General features: G+C 39.0%; 1 protein-coding gene across 1 annotated transcript; it reads right to left on the bottom strand.

The window, feature by feature from the left end:
• Nucleotides 1-298: 298 nt before the first annotated feature.
• sec22a (SEC22 homolog A, vesicle trafficking protein) lies at nucleotides 299-13,469 on the bottom strand. Its single transcript, XM_023409737.2, has 7 exons — nucleotides 13,358-13,469; nucleotides 11,195-11,405; nucleotides 6,785-6,948; nucleotides 5,703-5,882; nucleotides 4,043-4,161; nucleotides 3,436-3,501; nucleotides 299-3,074 (listed from the first exon to the last, which is right to left on the bottom strand). The coding sequence occupies exons 2-7, from the start codon at nucleotides 11,374-11,376 to the stop codon at nucleotides 2,874-2,876; spliced, it is 912 nt and encodes a 303-aa protein (XP_023265505.1). The 5' UTR covers nucleotides 11,377-11,405; nucleotides 13,358-13,469; the 3' UTR covers nucleotides 299-2,873.
• Between the last annotated feature and the right edge of the window lie 4,692 nt (nucleotides 13,470-18,161).

The raw sequence follows: 18,161 nt of genomic DNA, 5'->3' as shown, positions 1-18,161 counted from the left end.
TTTGTCATTAAAATCCACATACTTCCTGCTCAGGAAAGAATATATCCCTGTTCCATTAATTACATCTGGAGGAAATTGCTGTTCCTTAAAATGAGGAATCCACAAATAACATCAATTATAATCATCATAATCATAATACCTCTTGTGCTATTACTGGTGAAATAATGAAAAAAACAGAGCTGCCTGAAAAGTATTTCAGCTGCCTCTGAATCATGAGGCAATCTCTTGTCTGCTGCTGCAGCTTGCAGCAGAAACAATACATTCAGTTTTTGTTGAAGAATGGTTATCATTGTAATGGTAATGTCTTAGATTTTTTTTAATGTTCAATGTTCCAGAGCTGATCTCAGACACAATGAGCCCTAATACAAGAGAAGATATGTTTCAAGTGGAGTGAAGAGGACCAGATCACATCATTATAAAGAAATGTGCCTCCATGTGCAACAGAAAATGAACCAAATTAAAGCACTTCTGGTCTCGGATATAGTTTGAATGCAGCGTTCCAACACATTTTCCCAGATCTTCATTTCCTGAATTTACACTGTTCATATTAGTCTGTGAACTAATCATGACTGGGGACACGCTAGTGTAAAATAAAATGAATTAAAATTTATGCAACACGTGTAACAAATTTGCAGCAGTTCATTTCCACGTTTTAAAGACCTGGAAATGATCACATTCATTTTCCATACTTGGATAAACCAGCATAAATACCTTGAATTTTACTTTTCCTACTTCACACAACACACGTGCTCTACACATCTATTATAAATGCGGTGGAAAAGGAGAATGCAAACAAACGCAAACAATCTGAGCCAGTGAAACACAATTCAGATCCAACTGAGTCCAAGCCATGTTGTGAAAAGAACTATTAGGTCATGTAGGTGTGGTACTGCTGTTGGGAAAGCTGGGAACATTCAGAGAGCAATGATGAATCACACAAGGCTGTAGCGCTGCAGCGTTCCCCCGACAGATCTGATGTGCAGATGCCAGCTGGACATCGAGTGTATTTGCGTGGCTATACTCCTTTTCATTTTCACTTTTAACTCCATACAGTGAGAGACAGATTATTTAAAAAAAAAAAAAGAGAAAAAAGAAAGACGTCATGACAATCTTGGCACAACTGTTGAGCTACTCATGAACAATAAAGGCATGACTCAATTCTCTACCCTTCGCCATTTGTTTGGCTATTATTTATTGGGATGATGCAGGAAAAGCCAGGAAAGCTTCCCATAATTTCCCGGACAAATCTCACACTGCTTAAAAACGATGAATGTTGCATCCCCTCATTGTAATTACGTTAGATGTGAATGCTGTACTAATATCCATTACACAGGCAGAGGGTGAGAGACTGAGTTTTTGTCTTCCAAAGTGGCAGACGCAACCATGTCTCGGGGACTCGGTGGGAGGAAAAGCACGCCAGAGGCTGCTCAGATGATATGGGCTGCCTCTGGCCCCGACAACACAGCTAGTATCTTTACTGCTGCCAACACAGACTTGTTTATTAACATAGTCACTTGACACTTCCACATGCTTGAGGCTGTGTGGGCGAGGAAGTAGGGTATGAATGCTAACACGCTGTTTGTGTCTACTGGAGCAGGAGTTACTTTGTGACAAGTAGATACAAGTCTGCGTTAAAAAAGAAAAATGGAGCAACCATAAAACAACAAATAACACTGATAAAATCTGTAAAAATCATCACTGATCACATGCCAATCAACAATCTCTCAGTAAATAAATAGCAAAAATTAACAGTCGACAAAAATGACAAATATCTGCAAAATAAGATATGATAAGTGACTCCTGAATACAGAATACACCAAAACAGAAATGAAAGCCACATATATGAGGCAGCATTGCATAGTTTTAAACCAAGACCTAAACCAGAGTCCTGCACCAGGTCAGGTATCCAAGGGTGCATGTGCAAAAAGTGCATGTAACGGGTGAAACAAAGAGGAAAATGAACTGAACTGAGGAATAATTAGATGCAAGCAGGACACGGGTGATATAAACACAAAATTGGATAAGTTTAGACAAATTTGGATTAAGGTCCAATCCTGCTGCCTTTCTATGTATTATCTTTGATCAGTTTATTTTCTGCTGTATGCTCTTCTGTTCAGCCCAGCCTTCAGCCAAGACCACATGGTTGGTTGGGTATTAAACCAAATAAATTTTTGGGTGCAAACAGAAATATGTCTGTAACTCAAGAATTGAAGAATGTCAAGTACTGAGATTCAAATTCTTAAAGGCAACATAAACTGCATCTGATGAGAATCAAAACCCCTGCACCTGTGCTAGTTATGAGTGTCACGTGATGTGATGCTGCATGACATGGATTTAAATAATTATTTCACTCTTACTTTGCTTAATATCTTAAATAACAACAAGGTTTCAGATTCCTCAAAGTAAGATATGAAAGAAAGTATAATCTTGGTGTTGGTATTTGAACAGAGTCACTATGGCCTCTGTATTTGGTTTTAAGTTAGGGTTGCAGGTTACACCTGACCTGTAGCTACAGGTCGGCAAAACTAGACATCCTGTATGCAGGACTCTGACCTTAACTATGGCTGCAATGAAATGAAGTAAAAGTAAATGTCTTTATGAGACAATGGTGGGGAACAGACAACTTCCAAAAACAATCCAATTAGATCCACAGATGATTCAGGCTGCGGTGGAGTATCACACTCTGTCCATTGGTGCTGGGATTGAGTGAGAACAGGACCACTGTGGTGCTGCAAGATTTCTTATCTTCCTGAATTGATTGTTTTTTGTTTCCACTTTGTCCCCAGACTGGCCAGAGCTGTCTCCGCTGCATCTCCAGAGCAGGTGAGACATCTGACAGACGGTCCGTTTGTCCTTTGGGTGTAAAGTTTTTGTCAGACATTATAGTCTGGTGCTTTGCCAAGCGGTTGCCTCAGTCTTATCTGCAGGGTCATGAAGGCCCCCACCGCCACATGGAAGAGGATCTGCCACATGTTCCTCAGTTCATACAGATACATGTTGGACAGACAGATGAGTGCAAATGCTAGAAAGGACTTACTGTTCCTCCAGACAGAGAAGTAGGCAAACAGGTAGCACTGAAAGGAGAATGGCAGAGAGGAAAAATTTGAATTCTGCACACTTTGTGTGACTGACATTGACTAGTAGCATGTCCTTCATTGAACAATAAGTAAATTCTGTACATAAGAAATACTGTCTGATAATTTTATTCACCTCACTAATCTACTAGTTTTCAGTAGATCTGTGGCTTCTGGAAAAATTCAATTTAGTATCAAGAGCTGCACAAATTGAGCTGATGAAAGAGAAGGTAGTGGGTGAAAGGCACTGGGCTTTTGCTAATGTTGGTTTAGCTGACAAGCTGCTGAGTTGTAAAGTACAGGGCCATTAGTCAGCCAGTCAGCCGGTGATGGGCTGCTCTTACCGCAGACTATCACTTACCTGATAAAGACAGGCTGCTGTGCCGAGGAAGAAGGCAATCACATAATTAAAGTCTTCATCGTCATTCTGCAGACAGAAGAAAAGGCATACAGAAAAAAGCTTATTTGTCAAGGCATCATGAAACCAATCTGTCAATGAACTTCACATATTTTCCAAGTTGCCTCATTTGGTTTAAAAGAATATAATGCAACATACAGAGTGTCAAGGAACAGAAGGGATGGCATATGGCAGACTGATGCTCTTATGCTCTCCAAGTTGAAATAATTCTACAAAGTATACTGAAAGGAAAATTCAGATTTAAGCCAATATGGGTCTTATCTAAGTAATTCTTTCCATTTGTTTTATTGGTTGTATGATCCATGTGATGAAAGTATGATGATGCAGGAAACCTGAATAATCAGAAAACGAGCCTAAGTGTAATTATCTTTACGACACTTTATTTGAAAGAAAAGCTCAAAGTGAGCACACACACAATGTCAGCACTGATCGCTCACAGCCCGAGACAGACAAGTACAGTAAGTACATGACAACAGATAGAGAGAGAGAAGCCTTCATTTTCTCTGCTTGTTTTATTTTTTAGCAATGTTGCCTCAGCCCCGATTCTCACCTGTAGTATGCTCTCTATAGCGTGGACTCCTCGCAGCAGGTTCAGGCCTCCACACAGGACACTGAGCACACAAGACACAATGCCCGGGAGAGTCACTGGCTCCAACATCTGTGTGGGAGCTGGACGAGACAAAAAGGGCTTTTTATTACAGACAAAATCTGCCATGACAAATTCATTTCAAAAACATTAAGAAAAAAAAATCTGCTTTCCAAAGTAGATAACACAACATATATATTTTAGGAAATGTAATTATTTACAAAAAAAAAACACTATATGCAAGATAAAAGGATAAATCCTTGAATAGAATTGACAGTCTGAGCATACACCGTTTTTAAATCTTCTGACATCCACAACTTTCTGGCACAGTTAAAGGAGTGATCCATAACTATTATCAGATTAGCATACTTCATCCCCCTAGAAAAATGATTTATGTTCTCAGAAAATAGAGCCTGGCAAGGCAACCAACAGAGAGCGAACAAAGCGTGGAGAGCTGTTCTGAAGAGGATGTCAGGGGAAGCACAACAGTTCTAAGTGACCCGAGGTGGGTCAGCTGAGGTGTGACGGTGCGTACAAGAGGGTTGTTTTCTGGAGCAACCGAGGGGTCGGGGGTCTGAGCCACAAAGCAACAGTGGAACTGTTGACTGATGCAAGGGATGTCAGACCACTAGACATGCAGTACATTTCCGGTTCTCTGTTTTTTTTTTACCTACAGATTTTTACTGAAAACACCCAGAGTTTATAAAAGAAATGGTTTTAACCTGATATTGACAGAGTTATTATGTTGCCATGCTTGCAAAAGTTTCCTGCCACAAGAATATACTGTTCACTGCAGTTTAAAGTAAACAATGTCCTCTCACAGCAAGGGTAACTCAAGAGAATAGAGAACGGTAATTGAAAGTGAAGGCAAAGAATTAGTGAGAGAAAATGCCAAATTAGCTTTTAATTATCCTTGAAAAGTAATTATTAAAACAATAAATGTTAAACCTACAATGTGTTTGTGCTGCAAATGTTATTTCTGAAGTTAATTTCTAAATTATTGATTTTAATAAGGTTTTCATCAGCATTACGCACATGAATTTAAAAATACATTTTTTTTGTCTCAAGGGAAAATGTGATGAGGTAAGAGAGATAACTGTCTACAGAAAGATAGATTTTCATTTGATACTGTGAGTGATCCATAAACAAATTCCAATAATTCAAATGTAATTAAAAAGATTTGTCGTGTTACACAAAGTGCAAAAACAAGCCAGTAGAAGATAACTGCTGATTACTAAAAATGCGCAGATGGGAAGGTATTTTGCTAGTGTACTGTACCTCTAAGCAATATAACCATTTGGGAGAGTCTACAGGTTTGATGTGAACTGCTCCATAACCCAACAGCTCTAAAGTGATATGAACAATGACAGGTGCAATGGTGCATCCGGTATCATTTCTTTACTGCTGCAGTGAGGAAAATCACCAGTGACCTTTCTGTGTTACAAAGACCAGTGGTACCAGTATTAATAGTGCCAAATAATGAGTGTAAGATAAGATGAGATAACACTTTATTGATCCCCAGAAGGGAAATTAAGTAGGTAGTCTATTACAACAACAAACCTCTTTCATACTGGAATTAGGTTGTTATGGGGCGTGTATATGTGTACAGCAGCTCATGTCTTACCTATGCCCTTGTACTTGGAGGGTGTGTGCACAGAGAATCCATTGATAGCCCGTAGGTCCTCAGGGGACAGCTGGTAGGGCGGTCGCAGCCTGATCTCTGTCTGCATGTCAGCCAGGTTGATCTTGGTGGACAGGGAACGAGGGCTGTTGTAGCGCTGTTTGGTCTTCTGGATGAAGGTGTCTGATGGATCACAGTTAGCACAACAACAAGATGGCTAATAACACACGGAGCAAAATGAGGGAGATAAACAGATCATTTGTATGTGACATTCTGTCAGGGTTAAAGCAAGATCTCAGTCTTTGATACACTGGATTAGCTCTGAAATGATTCTTTAATAAACTGATCAATTGAAACCATTTTGATTATTTACTGTTTGAGTTGATTTATAAAAGTTTATATGCAAAGCATTCTCTGGTTGTAGGTTTCTATAAATCTTTTTATGTCATTACAAATTGAATATCTTTGCACTTTAGATTGTTGGCCCATGTGGCCTTTGAGATCTTGTGATGGACATTTGACTGACTAAAAAACAGAATAATCAAGAATGGAAATAATCACGCAGCCTTCCTCAGGATACACTGTAATGTTTGGGTGGGATGTTTGCAGGAAGTAATTTTTTTTAACATCTACTTCTATTGCATTTCATACATTTCCCAGAATACATTGTGTTGAGCACTGAAGAATGTGGTTAGTGTTTTTAACCTCCTAGGACCTGGCGTCCACATATGTGGACCTCACATTTTGGGTTCTCTAGACCACAATACTAACTTTTTCTCAACAAGGGCCTGGTGACCACATATGAGGATATTATACTGCCACTCAGTAATCGAAATTTAAAACTAATGTCCTCATATGTGGACATCATTTTTCTCAGGTCCCAATCAGCCTATATAGCAAAGAGAAATTAAAAATGCACGCCATGCAAGAGTTCGGGTCTTAGGAGGTTAAACATACAGATACAGGAGGAAGGAAAAATTGTAGCAGTAATGGGAAAATAAGCAAAGCATAGATCTATAAAATCCAATAGTGGTTACTCATCTAATTAAAACATGCCTCAACATGCTTTAGAAATCAATGCTCACCAAATTCAATGAAGGAGTACGGCCGCACAACACTGCTGATTCGCTTGGGGTCATAGGTGACGATAAACTCCTTCTGTAGCTCATCAAGGAAGCAGAAGGCCAGCACGTTGGGGTAGTTTGAGGTGCACACCATCAGGTATCCAACACCCAGTGAGCTTGTGAAACTGAAACATGCATACATGCACAAGAATTATTACTCCTGCACTCTTTTCTTCACAGAAATCCTGGGAAACTGTAATTAGGACATCCCGCTAAATACAGTGCAGATTACAGGAAAACACAATGGTACTTCTGAATCTGCTGGTTGCTGCTCTGAACAGTACAGACACTATTTCAGCACATTCTTGCCTAAAACTCACACATTCACAGCTAATTAAACATAGAACCACAATCACATTCATATGCACCTCGGCAGACATCTTTGGGCCCTGCAGAGTTAATTGATACACTGAGCACAAATTAAATTCCCCAGATACGGCTTTCTACATGATCTGAATAGCTCAGAACACAATTGAGCGGAAAGCTGGTTATCACATCTAAATGGATGTGAAACATAAATGTCAACAAATAGAAAGACTGATGTAATGATTATCATGTGGCAAGATGGAAAAAAACACAAAAAAAAAAAACAGAAACAAAAGTATAGAAGATATCTGACGAATGAGGGTAAACCTGATACCAGCATGTCACTGTGCAGCAGCAGTTCCTCAAAAATGAACTAACTGACTCATACACAAAGTAGGGATGCAGCCAGGCAACTTAATCTCATAGATTACATGATCGTTTATATTGTGACCTCTAGTTTCACAGATGTGAAAAACACAAACTCTTCATTCACTGTTAGTACAGACCATGAAGTCGGTTGTGTCAATAACGATGTGACCGATTATGACTATTACGCCCACAGTTAGTAAGTGAAGTTCATTTATAAAGCACTTTTCAAGACCAGACATCACAAAGTGCCTCACAAAGACAGAAGAAACCCTAAGATTCAAAGGGTCCAAGGGGAATGAATTTTGAAATTAGGAGACACAACTTCAAAAAGGTACAGTCTCCTTTGGTTTTAAACCTACAGGGAGGAACAACCCTCCCTGATCAGAAGACCTCAGACACCTAAAAGTGATACAGAGCAGCAGGTAGGTGCCTGACCATGCAGAGCTCTAAATCTGATCACAAGAATCTTGAATTTGATTTGAAATCTGAAAAGCCAGAGAAAAGAAATAAAGATTGGTCTAAGAACACCTGTTACAGGGCCTGACGAAAGTCAATGTTCAGCTTCAACTAGTGCTTCACCACTTCTGACATCCTTCTAGTGGATGAATCTGTTTCACATTATCTCGACTCCCTAGACAGGATGCACAGACTGATGCACAGACAGATCAGAAAATATATCATAAACTTACTCCTGAGTAAAAGATAAAATAAAGCTAGATAAAGTCCTGAGGTATAACTGGTATAACTGATGATGCATGGGATACAGCTTGAGCATGTTAAAATATTATGGAATGTAAAGTAATCTATGTTAACATCACTGCAAAGTCCCTAAATCCCCTAACCCTATCCAATAACAGTATATTTTAAATCCCTATACAGGTAAGTTCTACCAAGCTTGGAATGATAAAGCAAGTGAACGTATCGTAAGAATGTCTAAATAAAGTCAGCTTTTAAGGCTACAGTTTACCAACGGCGAGTTATTTTCGCACAGAAAGATACAAGGGAATCTGCTGTTTTCATCATACAAATATATCCATTTGTATGCAAATGTTTGGGTATGGCTGGGCAAATGACATTTTGTTGATTTCTGAAGTGAAAAGAAGTAAGTACAACCTCTGCAGCAAAGCAACATTAATAATTCAAACGTTAATACACTGTTACTTTTAATTTCATGAACTTCAAAAATAGAAAAAATTTAGAGTATCTGTGGCATGTTGTGCTTAGTCAGTACTTAGTAACCCTCCCCCCTGCAGACTGTTAAGCATGGGGGTGGAAATACTCTGCTTTGGCACTCTGTGGCAGCCAGTGGCACAGTAAACATTGCACAGACAGAAAGAACAATGGAATCCACTAAAAATCTGCAAATTCTGAAACTGAAAAGAGGCTGGCATTTACAACAGTACACAATGATCCAAAGCAGACCTCAAAAATCCATGATTAACTACTTCAAGAAACACAAGCTGAAGCTTTTGGAACAGCCCTCATAGTCCTCTGCCTTGAACATCATTGAAAATCTGTTGGTAGATCTTAAACATGCTGTGTGTGCAAGAGAGCCTAAAAATATCTCAGAACCTGATCAGCAAGGAAAAGTGGGTGAAAAATCCTAAATCAAGAATAGAAAGACTCATAGCTGCCTACAAATAGTGTTGGCAAACTGTGGTACATTGCATTCAGACCACGCCATAATCACAAAGCAAAAACAGAATTTTAGACATTTTTGCTAATTTATCAAAAAGAGTCTTCTTTGATATGATGCAACAAGCTTTGCACACCTGAATTTGGGAATATTCTGCCATTCTTCTCTGCAGATCTTCTCAAGCTCTGTCAAACTGGATGGGGACCATCAGTGGACGGCTGATTCTCGTGAACCTTCGGCCCAGTCTGAGGTCCTGAGTGCTCTGGACCAGGTTTTCATTAAGGATATCTCTGTACTTTGCTCCATTCAGCTTTCCCTCAATCCTGACCAATCAAAGGAGGTCAAACAATTCAATTTTGGTTTCATCAGACTAGATAACCTTGTTTCTCATAGTCTGAGAGTGCAAATTCCAAGCAGCTTTCATGTGTCTTTCACTGAGCAGACGATTCCATCTGGCCAATCTGCCATAAAGCACAGATCAGTGGAGTGCTGCAGTGATGGTTGTCCTTCTGAGAATTTCTCCCATCTCTACACAGGATCTCTGGAGCTCAGCCAGAGTGAGCATCAGCTTCTTGGTCACCTCTCTTACCAAGGCCCTTCTCCCCCCAATTGCTCAGTTTGGCCAGGCTGCCAGCTCTAGGGCTGAGAGTCCTAGTTGTTGCAAACTTCTTCCATTAAATAATTCTGGAGGTCACTGTGCTCTTGATAACTTTTAATGCAGCAGAAAGTTTTTTGTATCCTTCCCCAGATCTGTGCCACACAATACTGTCTTTGAGCTCTGCAGGCAGTTCCTTTGACCTCATGGCTTGGTTTTTTCTCTGATATGTATTGCCACCTGTGAGACCTTATATAGACAGATGTGTACTGTGTACCTTTCCAAATCATGTCCAATCATTTTAATTTACCACAGGTGTCTCCAATCAAGGTGTGGAAACATGTCAAAGATGATCAAGAGAAATGGGAGGAACTTGAGCTAAATTTCAAGTGTCATAACAAAGTGTCTGAATACTTCTGTCAATGTGATATTTCAGTTTTTCCTTTTTAATAAATTTGCAAAGATTTCAAAAATTCTGTTTTCACTTTGTCATTATGGGTTATTAAGTGCAGATTGATTAGAGAAAAAAATAATCTAAATGATTTAGCATAAGGCTGCGACATAACAAACGTGAAAAAGGATTGAAAACTTTCTAAATGCACTGCATCTGCCAAGTGGGATGTTAACGAGTACTGACTTAGAAGCCCAAACATTTGCACATTCCAAAATTATTGTTTAATATTTTCTATTTTTTAAGTTCACAAAATAAATAGTGCACTGGCATTTGAAGATGAATATGGAATCTTCCATTTTGTATATAACTATAACAGACTTAACAACAGCCTCCAAATGGCTTTGGGTATTAAAGAATAAATTAACCTGTGACTTTATACACTGCCCACCTCATTCTGTCTTCTGAACTCCTCTTCTTCAGATGCTTATGGCTCTCCATCAATAAAGAGACTCTTATCAAAGGAGGCCTTGGTTGCTGAAAGGTATAGCTGGTTGACTGATGGCTGATTTTTAATTTCTTTTGAGGTCATGTACTCTGTCTTAATAAGACTCATAACATCTTAACAAACAGCACTTGAGAGACTTTCAAAGCATTTCCCTGAGCACTGGCGGGGCTTTCAGAAACAGTCTGACACCTCAAATGAAAGCCTAACTGTCAAATCCCTCAAATTAAGAGGCATTTTTCAATCAAAACTGCATTAGAGGGTCAAGAAGAGAGGAGGAAAACTGTCAGCAGTGACTGTTTAATCACCCATGTGCCACTTTGGATGAGGATGCAGAAAAATGATCTAAATCTCTGTTTCATACCTTGAATTTTAAATGTATTCAACAAATGAATTCAAAACCAAATACATACAAATGTTCCATATCATGTGTACCTGGTTATGATGTTTCTTATCTGGTTTATACTGACCTTTTTATGCCTGTTTAATTAGTAGATCAATTGAGTTTAAAAGGTTCCTCTAAAAGGGCCACACATCAGGAATTTATATCAACATACAGTAAGACCTACTTGACATTGTATGGTCCAGTCTTAAGTGTGCAGCGGTCAGGGAACTGGCTGAGTTTCTTGGAGAGACCTTTGAGATGCCTCTTGGTTTCCTGAAGCTCTTTATCCTGCTCATAGTCAGTGGATGCAGAGAGAGGCAGGCCATCCCCGACCCGAACCACAGAGGCAAACAGCACCATTGACATCTTACAGCTCTGGCAATCTCACTGAAGGCCTGCCAACAGAAGTAAAACAGGGAAGAGAGCTTGTTGAGAGACAGCTTGAATTTCAGACTGTATTGATAATATGTTGAATATCTAATAATGTTGTTCAATATACGGTTTTCAATTCAGTCCATGTTGTGTGTCAAACAACCATGAATCTTGTTCAAAATCAAGTTTAAACTACAGACCATCTAGCAACGGGATCACAACAACCATGACACCCATTAACGTGTTGACATTCTGACCCATGTCATCAGCACCCCAGTAGTAATTACTACATTATCAAAGGAGCACTCAGTACCCATGGGTCGGACCACACCCATCTTCAAACTTGGCTTGTTAACTTTATTGCTGACTGGAAAAGGATTGAGAACTCATAAAGTTAATTCTCTTATTCAAGTTTATCTTAGCATATGAGCAACAAATGTGCAATGTGTAACTGAGTTTGTGACACTGTGGGTTGCAGACATTTTAAGGGGAGTCCCTACACTTACGATTTTTACTAGCTGAAATAGTGGGAGTGGTATTGTTTCACCTTGTGAGTCTGTGTGCGTCATCATGGCAAAATGTGGTCCTACGGACACCTACTATAGTGGGAACTACCACAGAAGTGGTTCTCAGTTCTCCTGAAATAATATAGTAATACCAACTGATTAATCCTCGGTCGGAAGAGCAATATGTTGATGGGCATCGCAGCTGGTGTGATCCCATCACAAGATGGTCTCTAGTTTTTGTTTTGATTTTTTTTTATTGCAGAGTTCCAAATGCTCCTGTTGTGACACCAATATTGCTTATAATATCATTTGGCTCCCTTGTGTGCTTTGAATGACTTTCTGTCTCCTTTAATGTCATTGTGTTTTCAGTGTGTCAGATTTGGGTCCTCCTCAACTAGATATCATCTTTAAACGCAAACTGAAGTCAGGTCAAAACATAAATATAATGACAATGGTTACGGTATTGTGGTGTTGAGCTCTTAGAAATTATGGGAGCCCACCATGATTTGTGGTGAGACCTGTTATACAGTGAAATATTTAAAAGCCATCAACTATTATACACCTGCAGCAACACAAGAGAAAGGTGACAGTTATTCCAAAGCAAAGCAGTGGAAGAGTATAAGGAGGAGTTTGGTAATGTTTCCTCTAGAGGTATATGAAAAGGTGGTGAAGTGTTTATTTATTATTTTGCAGTCTATTAGTTAGTGAATTCAGCCAATGGTATTTAATGATACCTAAAATGTAAAACAAGGTTTATTTCATGACAAGTATAACTATCTAGTGAAGACCTAATAATTGGAGTCTTTGCATTGCAAGTTTCTTCCTTCATTGATGATGGGTTATTAAAATGAACACAACCCATCAGTCGCTATGTGTTCGTTTGAATTAGAACCATGGACAGCTCCACAGACTGAATGAAGGGGCGTTGAAAGGAAGCTCTTGGATGCATTATGTCGCGACCTACTGTCCTCGTGGCAAAACGTCAACATTTCATAGCTTTAAAGTAAACTCAACACTTTGACCTTACTACCTGGTTTAATCAATTAAAAGTACAGCAAGACATTACGACGACGGTTTGTCAGAGGAAAGATGTTAGCTAGAGCCGTGGGTCAGTAGCCAAGGAGTAGAGTTATCTCTATTTACGTACAAAGCTCTCACCTGAACGCTTGTCTCATTGGCTAGAAGTTTCGTATTTCTCTTAACGTTTATGTATTAGCAGTCAGTTGACATTATGAGCAAATCAACTTGCTGGATTCATTAGAGCATATTAGCCACATAGCCACCGTTAGCAGCTAACCAAATTAGCTTGTTCGCCAACATATCCTGTATGCTAACGTTAGCAGGCTGAAGAGCTAACCGTTAGCTGCTTTGCATACCAACAACTCAGTGCAACGTTGTAAGCAAACCTGAACAAAATACACATAACCCTAACCCTGACAATCTATAATAGTTATTTGGATACTTAATACCTGGCAAACGAGTGTTGCATCGTGTGGATACCCGTGATATGCTGCTCTGGAAGTGTGCAGTGAGCAGAGGTAGCTAGCGAGCCACAGACAGCAGGACCGTTTACGTTTACGTGGCTGTTTCGCTGTGCATTGTGGGTAAAGAAAGTCATCTATTAGCATTGCAGGAAAAACAAATAAACAAATAACAAAATAAGAAAGAAGCTGTGGTAACAATACACCAGGAATAATTTTAATTCTGTCCCATGTTTGACTTCCGTCCCGGACAATGAAATAAATGTATGGATAGAATTTAACAGATTTTTGCTCCCGAATCTAATTGAGGAAATTACGATTGAAATCTTTGACACTTTCCCTATCCCTGTGTCTTCTGCATAATTGAGTCAATTTCGCATTGATTTACTTTTGTACTCACTCATCTAGAAGTGCTATAATATTTGCTGTAATATATATTTTTCATCCCTATTTCAGATCACTTGGTTTTAATTTAGTTCATTTTTACTTTTGAGATTGGCCACAGTAAAATCAATTGTTTAAATCTCTAAAATTATTAATTATTATCTATCATTATTTTTCTTTCAATAAAGTTGTTAATTTGTCTCTAATTTCATGGAGTATTTAAAATAATAATTATACAATTACAGCAGTGATTATTTGTGTTCTTGTTATTTTAACTTAAACTTTATATGACTTTATTTGACGACTAATTTGGCAACACACTCCTGATTAGATTGTTGAAAATAATAGGAATGATTAATAAACCATTACTTAATTTGCATGCGGTAAGAGATATGAGTGAAATAAAATAATAAAATTCTTAATTCAAGGTCCATTTAGGTTCCTTTGGAGCCTTCAGTACATTTCACACTGGGGGTGTTACAATTACATGGTCAGCACCTTATACCCCTAGGCCATCAGTATACTATTTACAGAACATTTTATAATAAAAAGTGGAAAGAGTAAGTCAACATAAAAACAACATAACAAAAAAAAGTAAATAGTAATAATAATAGTTACTTTATTCGCTTATTCCTCCTTAATTGACATTGTTAATATTCATGAGCTCATTAACTTTGTGATACATACTATGTTTCATAGGCTAATTTAAATTTTCACTACATTTTTTATTCTGTACTTGCCCTAGTTGCTACTCTCCCACTGAAAGCCAGTAACAAATTAGCTGCACTCCCAAGTTTTTTTTTTTTTTTTTTTTTTTTTTTAAAACACTGAAATTTAAATAACATGAAAAATGAATAATGTGTACCCAAAGCCTGCCGAGGTTTAGTGCTCCACTCAGACCTGAAATAGGCCATTCACTGGTGTCAGCATTTTCTTCTATTTTCATACATTTCCTGTTAGAATATGGACAAAAACAAAACTGTGGATAGAGGAAATGAAAACAATACAGAGACAGTTAGTGGCCTCATCCTTCACACACCATACCTATGCAATCTCCCCAGAGCTCAGGCAATGTGTCAGCCTGAAGGGACCTCCTGAGTACCCTCACGGCCTGTGTGAGAGAGGGAGAAAGACAGACACACAGTGAATGTGGATGATGGATGTCTGCTGCTGCTGACAAGTTGATGAATAGCCACAGGTCTCAGTGAGTGTTTAGTGCAGAGAATGTCAGGTGCAAGGAAAGCACAGTGTCGTCAGTCACAGTGACACAGTCTAAACAGATGTGCAAACACATCAGCATTCAAATGCATCAGCGCGAATTGCCTCTTTCTCAGGATGTCATCATTATACATTTCAACTTTGAGCTCAGCAATTCTTGAGAACTATGACATATCTAAAAATATACCTGCAGAACATTATCTTGGTTCACCTGCAGGATTTTGACATGTTTTCCTGAAAATTCATGACATGTATTTTTTACTGTCTTGGGTAAGAACCAATATGATTCATTCATTACATCTTCTATTAACAAAGTTAGAGATCGGACAATGTGTGCACCCACCGTTGCTAAAAGTTTTGTTTGTCCTGAGGATGCTGCTAAAGGCCTGTGAAATGTCCAGTAAGTTCATCAGAAATCACCCTCTGGAGACCATGAATATCTCCTCCAAATCTTATGCCACTGTCTCTGGTGGCTGTTTGCATATCTTGAAATCTTTCTCTGGACCAAAATGTAGGACAAAGTAACAGAAAACTGATGGACATTCAGTGTGTAGTGATCTGATATATTTGATTTGTTTAGAGTCAAACACGTTAAGACGCAAAAAATTAACAAAGAGAACTCATTTAGTAGCCATGGGGAGTACTACTCGGGCTGTGAAAGCAGGTGTCGCTATAAGGGAGCTCTGAAAAAACACTCTCTCTAACAGTCCACTTACTACAGGGCAGTTTGTAGTTCCAGTGAAGGGACGACTTACTGGTCTGGCATACAATGATATTTTACACAATAGAAAATAAAATGCTCCCAAAGCAAGGTCCATAAAGACATGGTTTTCCCAGTTTGGTGTGGGAGAAATGTACTATACATTTTTGTCAGAGATCCTCCGTTGAATGACTTGTACATTTACCAGGCACAATGGAGGAAACCCTATCGAAGTACATTATAGGAAGTGTAGGATGTGCTTTTGGAGCATGATCCATGATTATGACTAAATGTCAAGATATCTCAGTCTCTGCTGCATCACCATGGATCAATCTTTCCAAAAATATAACTCTGGCAAGTCCTCCGGTTTAATGAAAGTAATTTATCATTGGAATGCTCTTTTAGCTATTGATTTTTGTTAATGTGCAAGTATGTAGTTGGAATACAGCATCTTCAGCATGAGGGAAATGAGGGTCTTGAACAGAACTGATCATAAATAATTAACAGTAAATGTCTTGGTATAATAAGCTGTACACTTAACGTCCATGTGTGAATTAAAGTTGCATACAGGGTGTAGCTGCTGCTGCTAAATAAGATTAATATAGAGAAGATACACCTGATTTACCTGAAAGGTCAATTCCACCAGAAACAGTCAGACAACAGTCAGTTGTCACTCTTTACACAGAACATGGTTTTTATGTAAGTCTAGCTTGCATTCATTTGCAGAAACATCTTTTGTTGTCGGTTGTTAAACATGGAAGCTATTCATTCAAAGGTCAGTTCAGTTTCCCCTGACGGTTCCACCGGTCAACCAGTCAGTCTTCGACATTTTCATGGCACAGATTTGATGGATTTCCTAAATTTTAATTGACCAACTTCTACCAGCGATATCATAAAATAAATGCTTTTCCTCCGAGTATTGACTGAAAGCTCCATTGAATTTCACACAGAGTGAACATATGGATCGTTCAGCAAAGAATGCAAATAATTCTAATTACTGCCTCATGAGAAACGAGCTAAAGAAAATCTTCACCTCTCTCTAGCAGACACTCAAAGGTCCATTTACTTCACTGTTTGTCCCAGCGTCAGCGTATTGATAGGCAAGAGAAAAATAATAATAATAATGGGATGGGACTAAAGTACAGAAAACAGGTCATTGCTTTTTAATGATGCATCTGAAAAAAGAAGGGGTCATGTGTGGGCTTGTATAAAAACAAATGAACACACTGATGTCACAGGCAAGCAGAGGGGAGGTAGAGGACAGGCGGACGGATGAAGGCAGAATGCAGATTGACATCACAAAGATATAATCCTGAAGAGCCCCAAACACAATTATCCATAAAGGGAAAATGGCTTCTGTTAAGGATACTTGAATGCAAGCAGACCTTGACTTAGTATTAACAAACCTCCATTTCTTATGCTCATTTTCCACAGGTTAAAGTGCGTGTCCCTCCCCTCCAAGAAAACCCACAAAGAAGTAATGAATCAAAGCTCCCAGGCATGAAAAATGCTCTGCCCCTTTGAAAATCCTCTAAAGTGAAATTGGGATTGAGAGGTTATTTCTGCCTGTGCTCAAAGGCATTAATCAGCCTGCTATGGCTCAACACTGCATGCATCCCAACAACAGCACTTTATCTAAGCAGACCTACGTGACCCTGCAATCACTGAACACAAGAAACTTCAGTCTCAAAGTCACTCCTCGGCTTAGACCGAGCCTTCAGGTGGAAGATGTGAAGTCTTGACTCCACACAGGTTTTTCAGGACATCGATCCTAAGTGTTTTTTTTTTTTTTTGTCATGCTTGTCCTCTTTGAAACAACAAAGTTCAAGCAAAGGAGCTGTGACAGCTCCCTCACCAACGTCACCATGAGTGGGGTCATTTTTATGTCCTGTGCCATTTTCCAGCCATTTCTCATAATAAAGCCATCAGTGTCAGATCTGCTGAGTGCTGCTCATGGTCCATTTGTTTCCTTTCAGAGATGCAGAAATGAGAGAAATGTCAAAACAAACAAGCACAAAAACTGCTTTCACCAGGACTGTCCATCAGCCGAGCCAACAGACAAGGTCAACTTCTATATTTTTTCATTGTGTCAACAGAGCAGCCTGGCGCTGCTGCTGCTGCTGTAAACATGTGTTCACACTCTCAGCGCTGAGCTGAGAGTTTATAAAGAGTGTAAAGAGAATAAAGAGTCTCTTTATTCAGAATGGATGGATACGGACGAGGCAGCCATCATCAGTCATTAGAAGTTGGGACCATTTTTTCACCTATGTAGTGATGATTAATTACTACAATAATCAATTACTTGTGTTGTTTATTAGCAACATTAATGCTGTTTAGTGCTTCTCATCCATTTCCCTAATGAATGGAGTCGCCAGTCATGTTAGCCCGTCTGCACTAGCACAGCAGTGCTTTGACGCCAGCATGCTAACATGTTCATAATGTCAACAGAGACTATATATAGAATATCAATTACATGTTTAATTGCTAATG

This window comes from Seriola lalandi, unplaced genomic scaffold (genome assembly GCF_002814215.2).
Source record: "Seriola lalandi dorsalis isolate HSWRI2012SDOR001 ecotype SW California unplaced genomic scaffold, Sedor1 jcf7180002054406, whole genome shotgun sequence".
Taxonomy (NCBI): Eukaryota; Metazoa; Chordata; class Actinopteri; order Carangiformes; family Carangidae; genus Seriola; species Seriola lalandi.
This window is presented reverse-complemented; position numbering and strand designations above follow the sequence as displayed.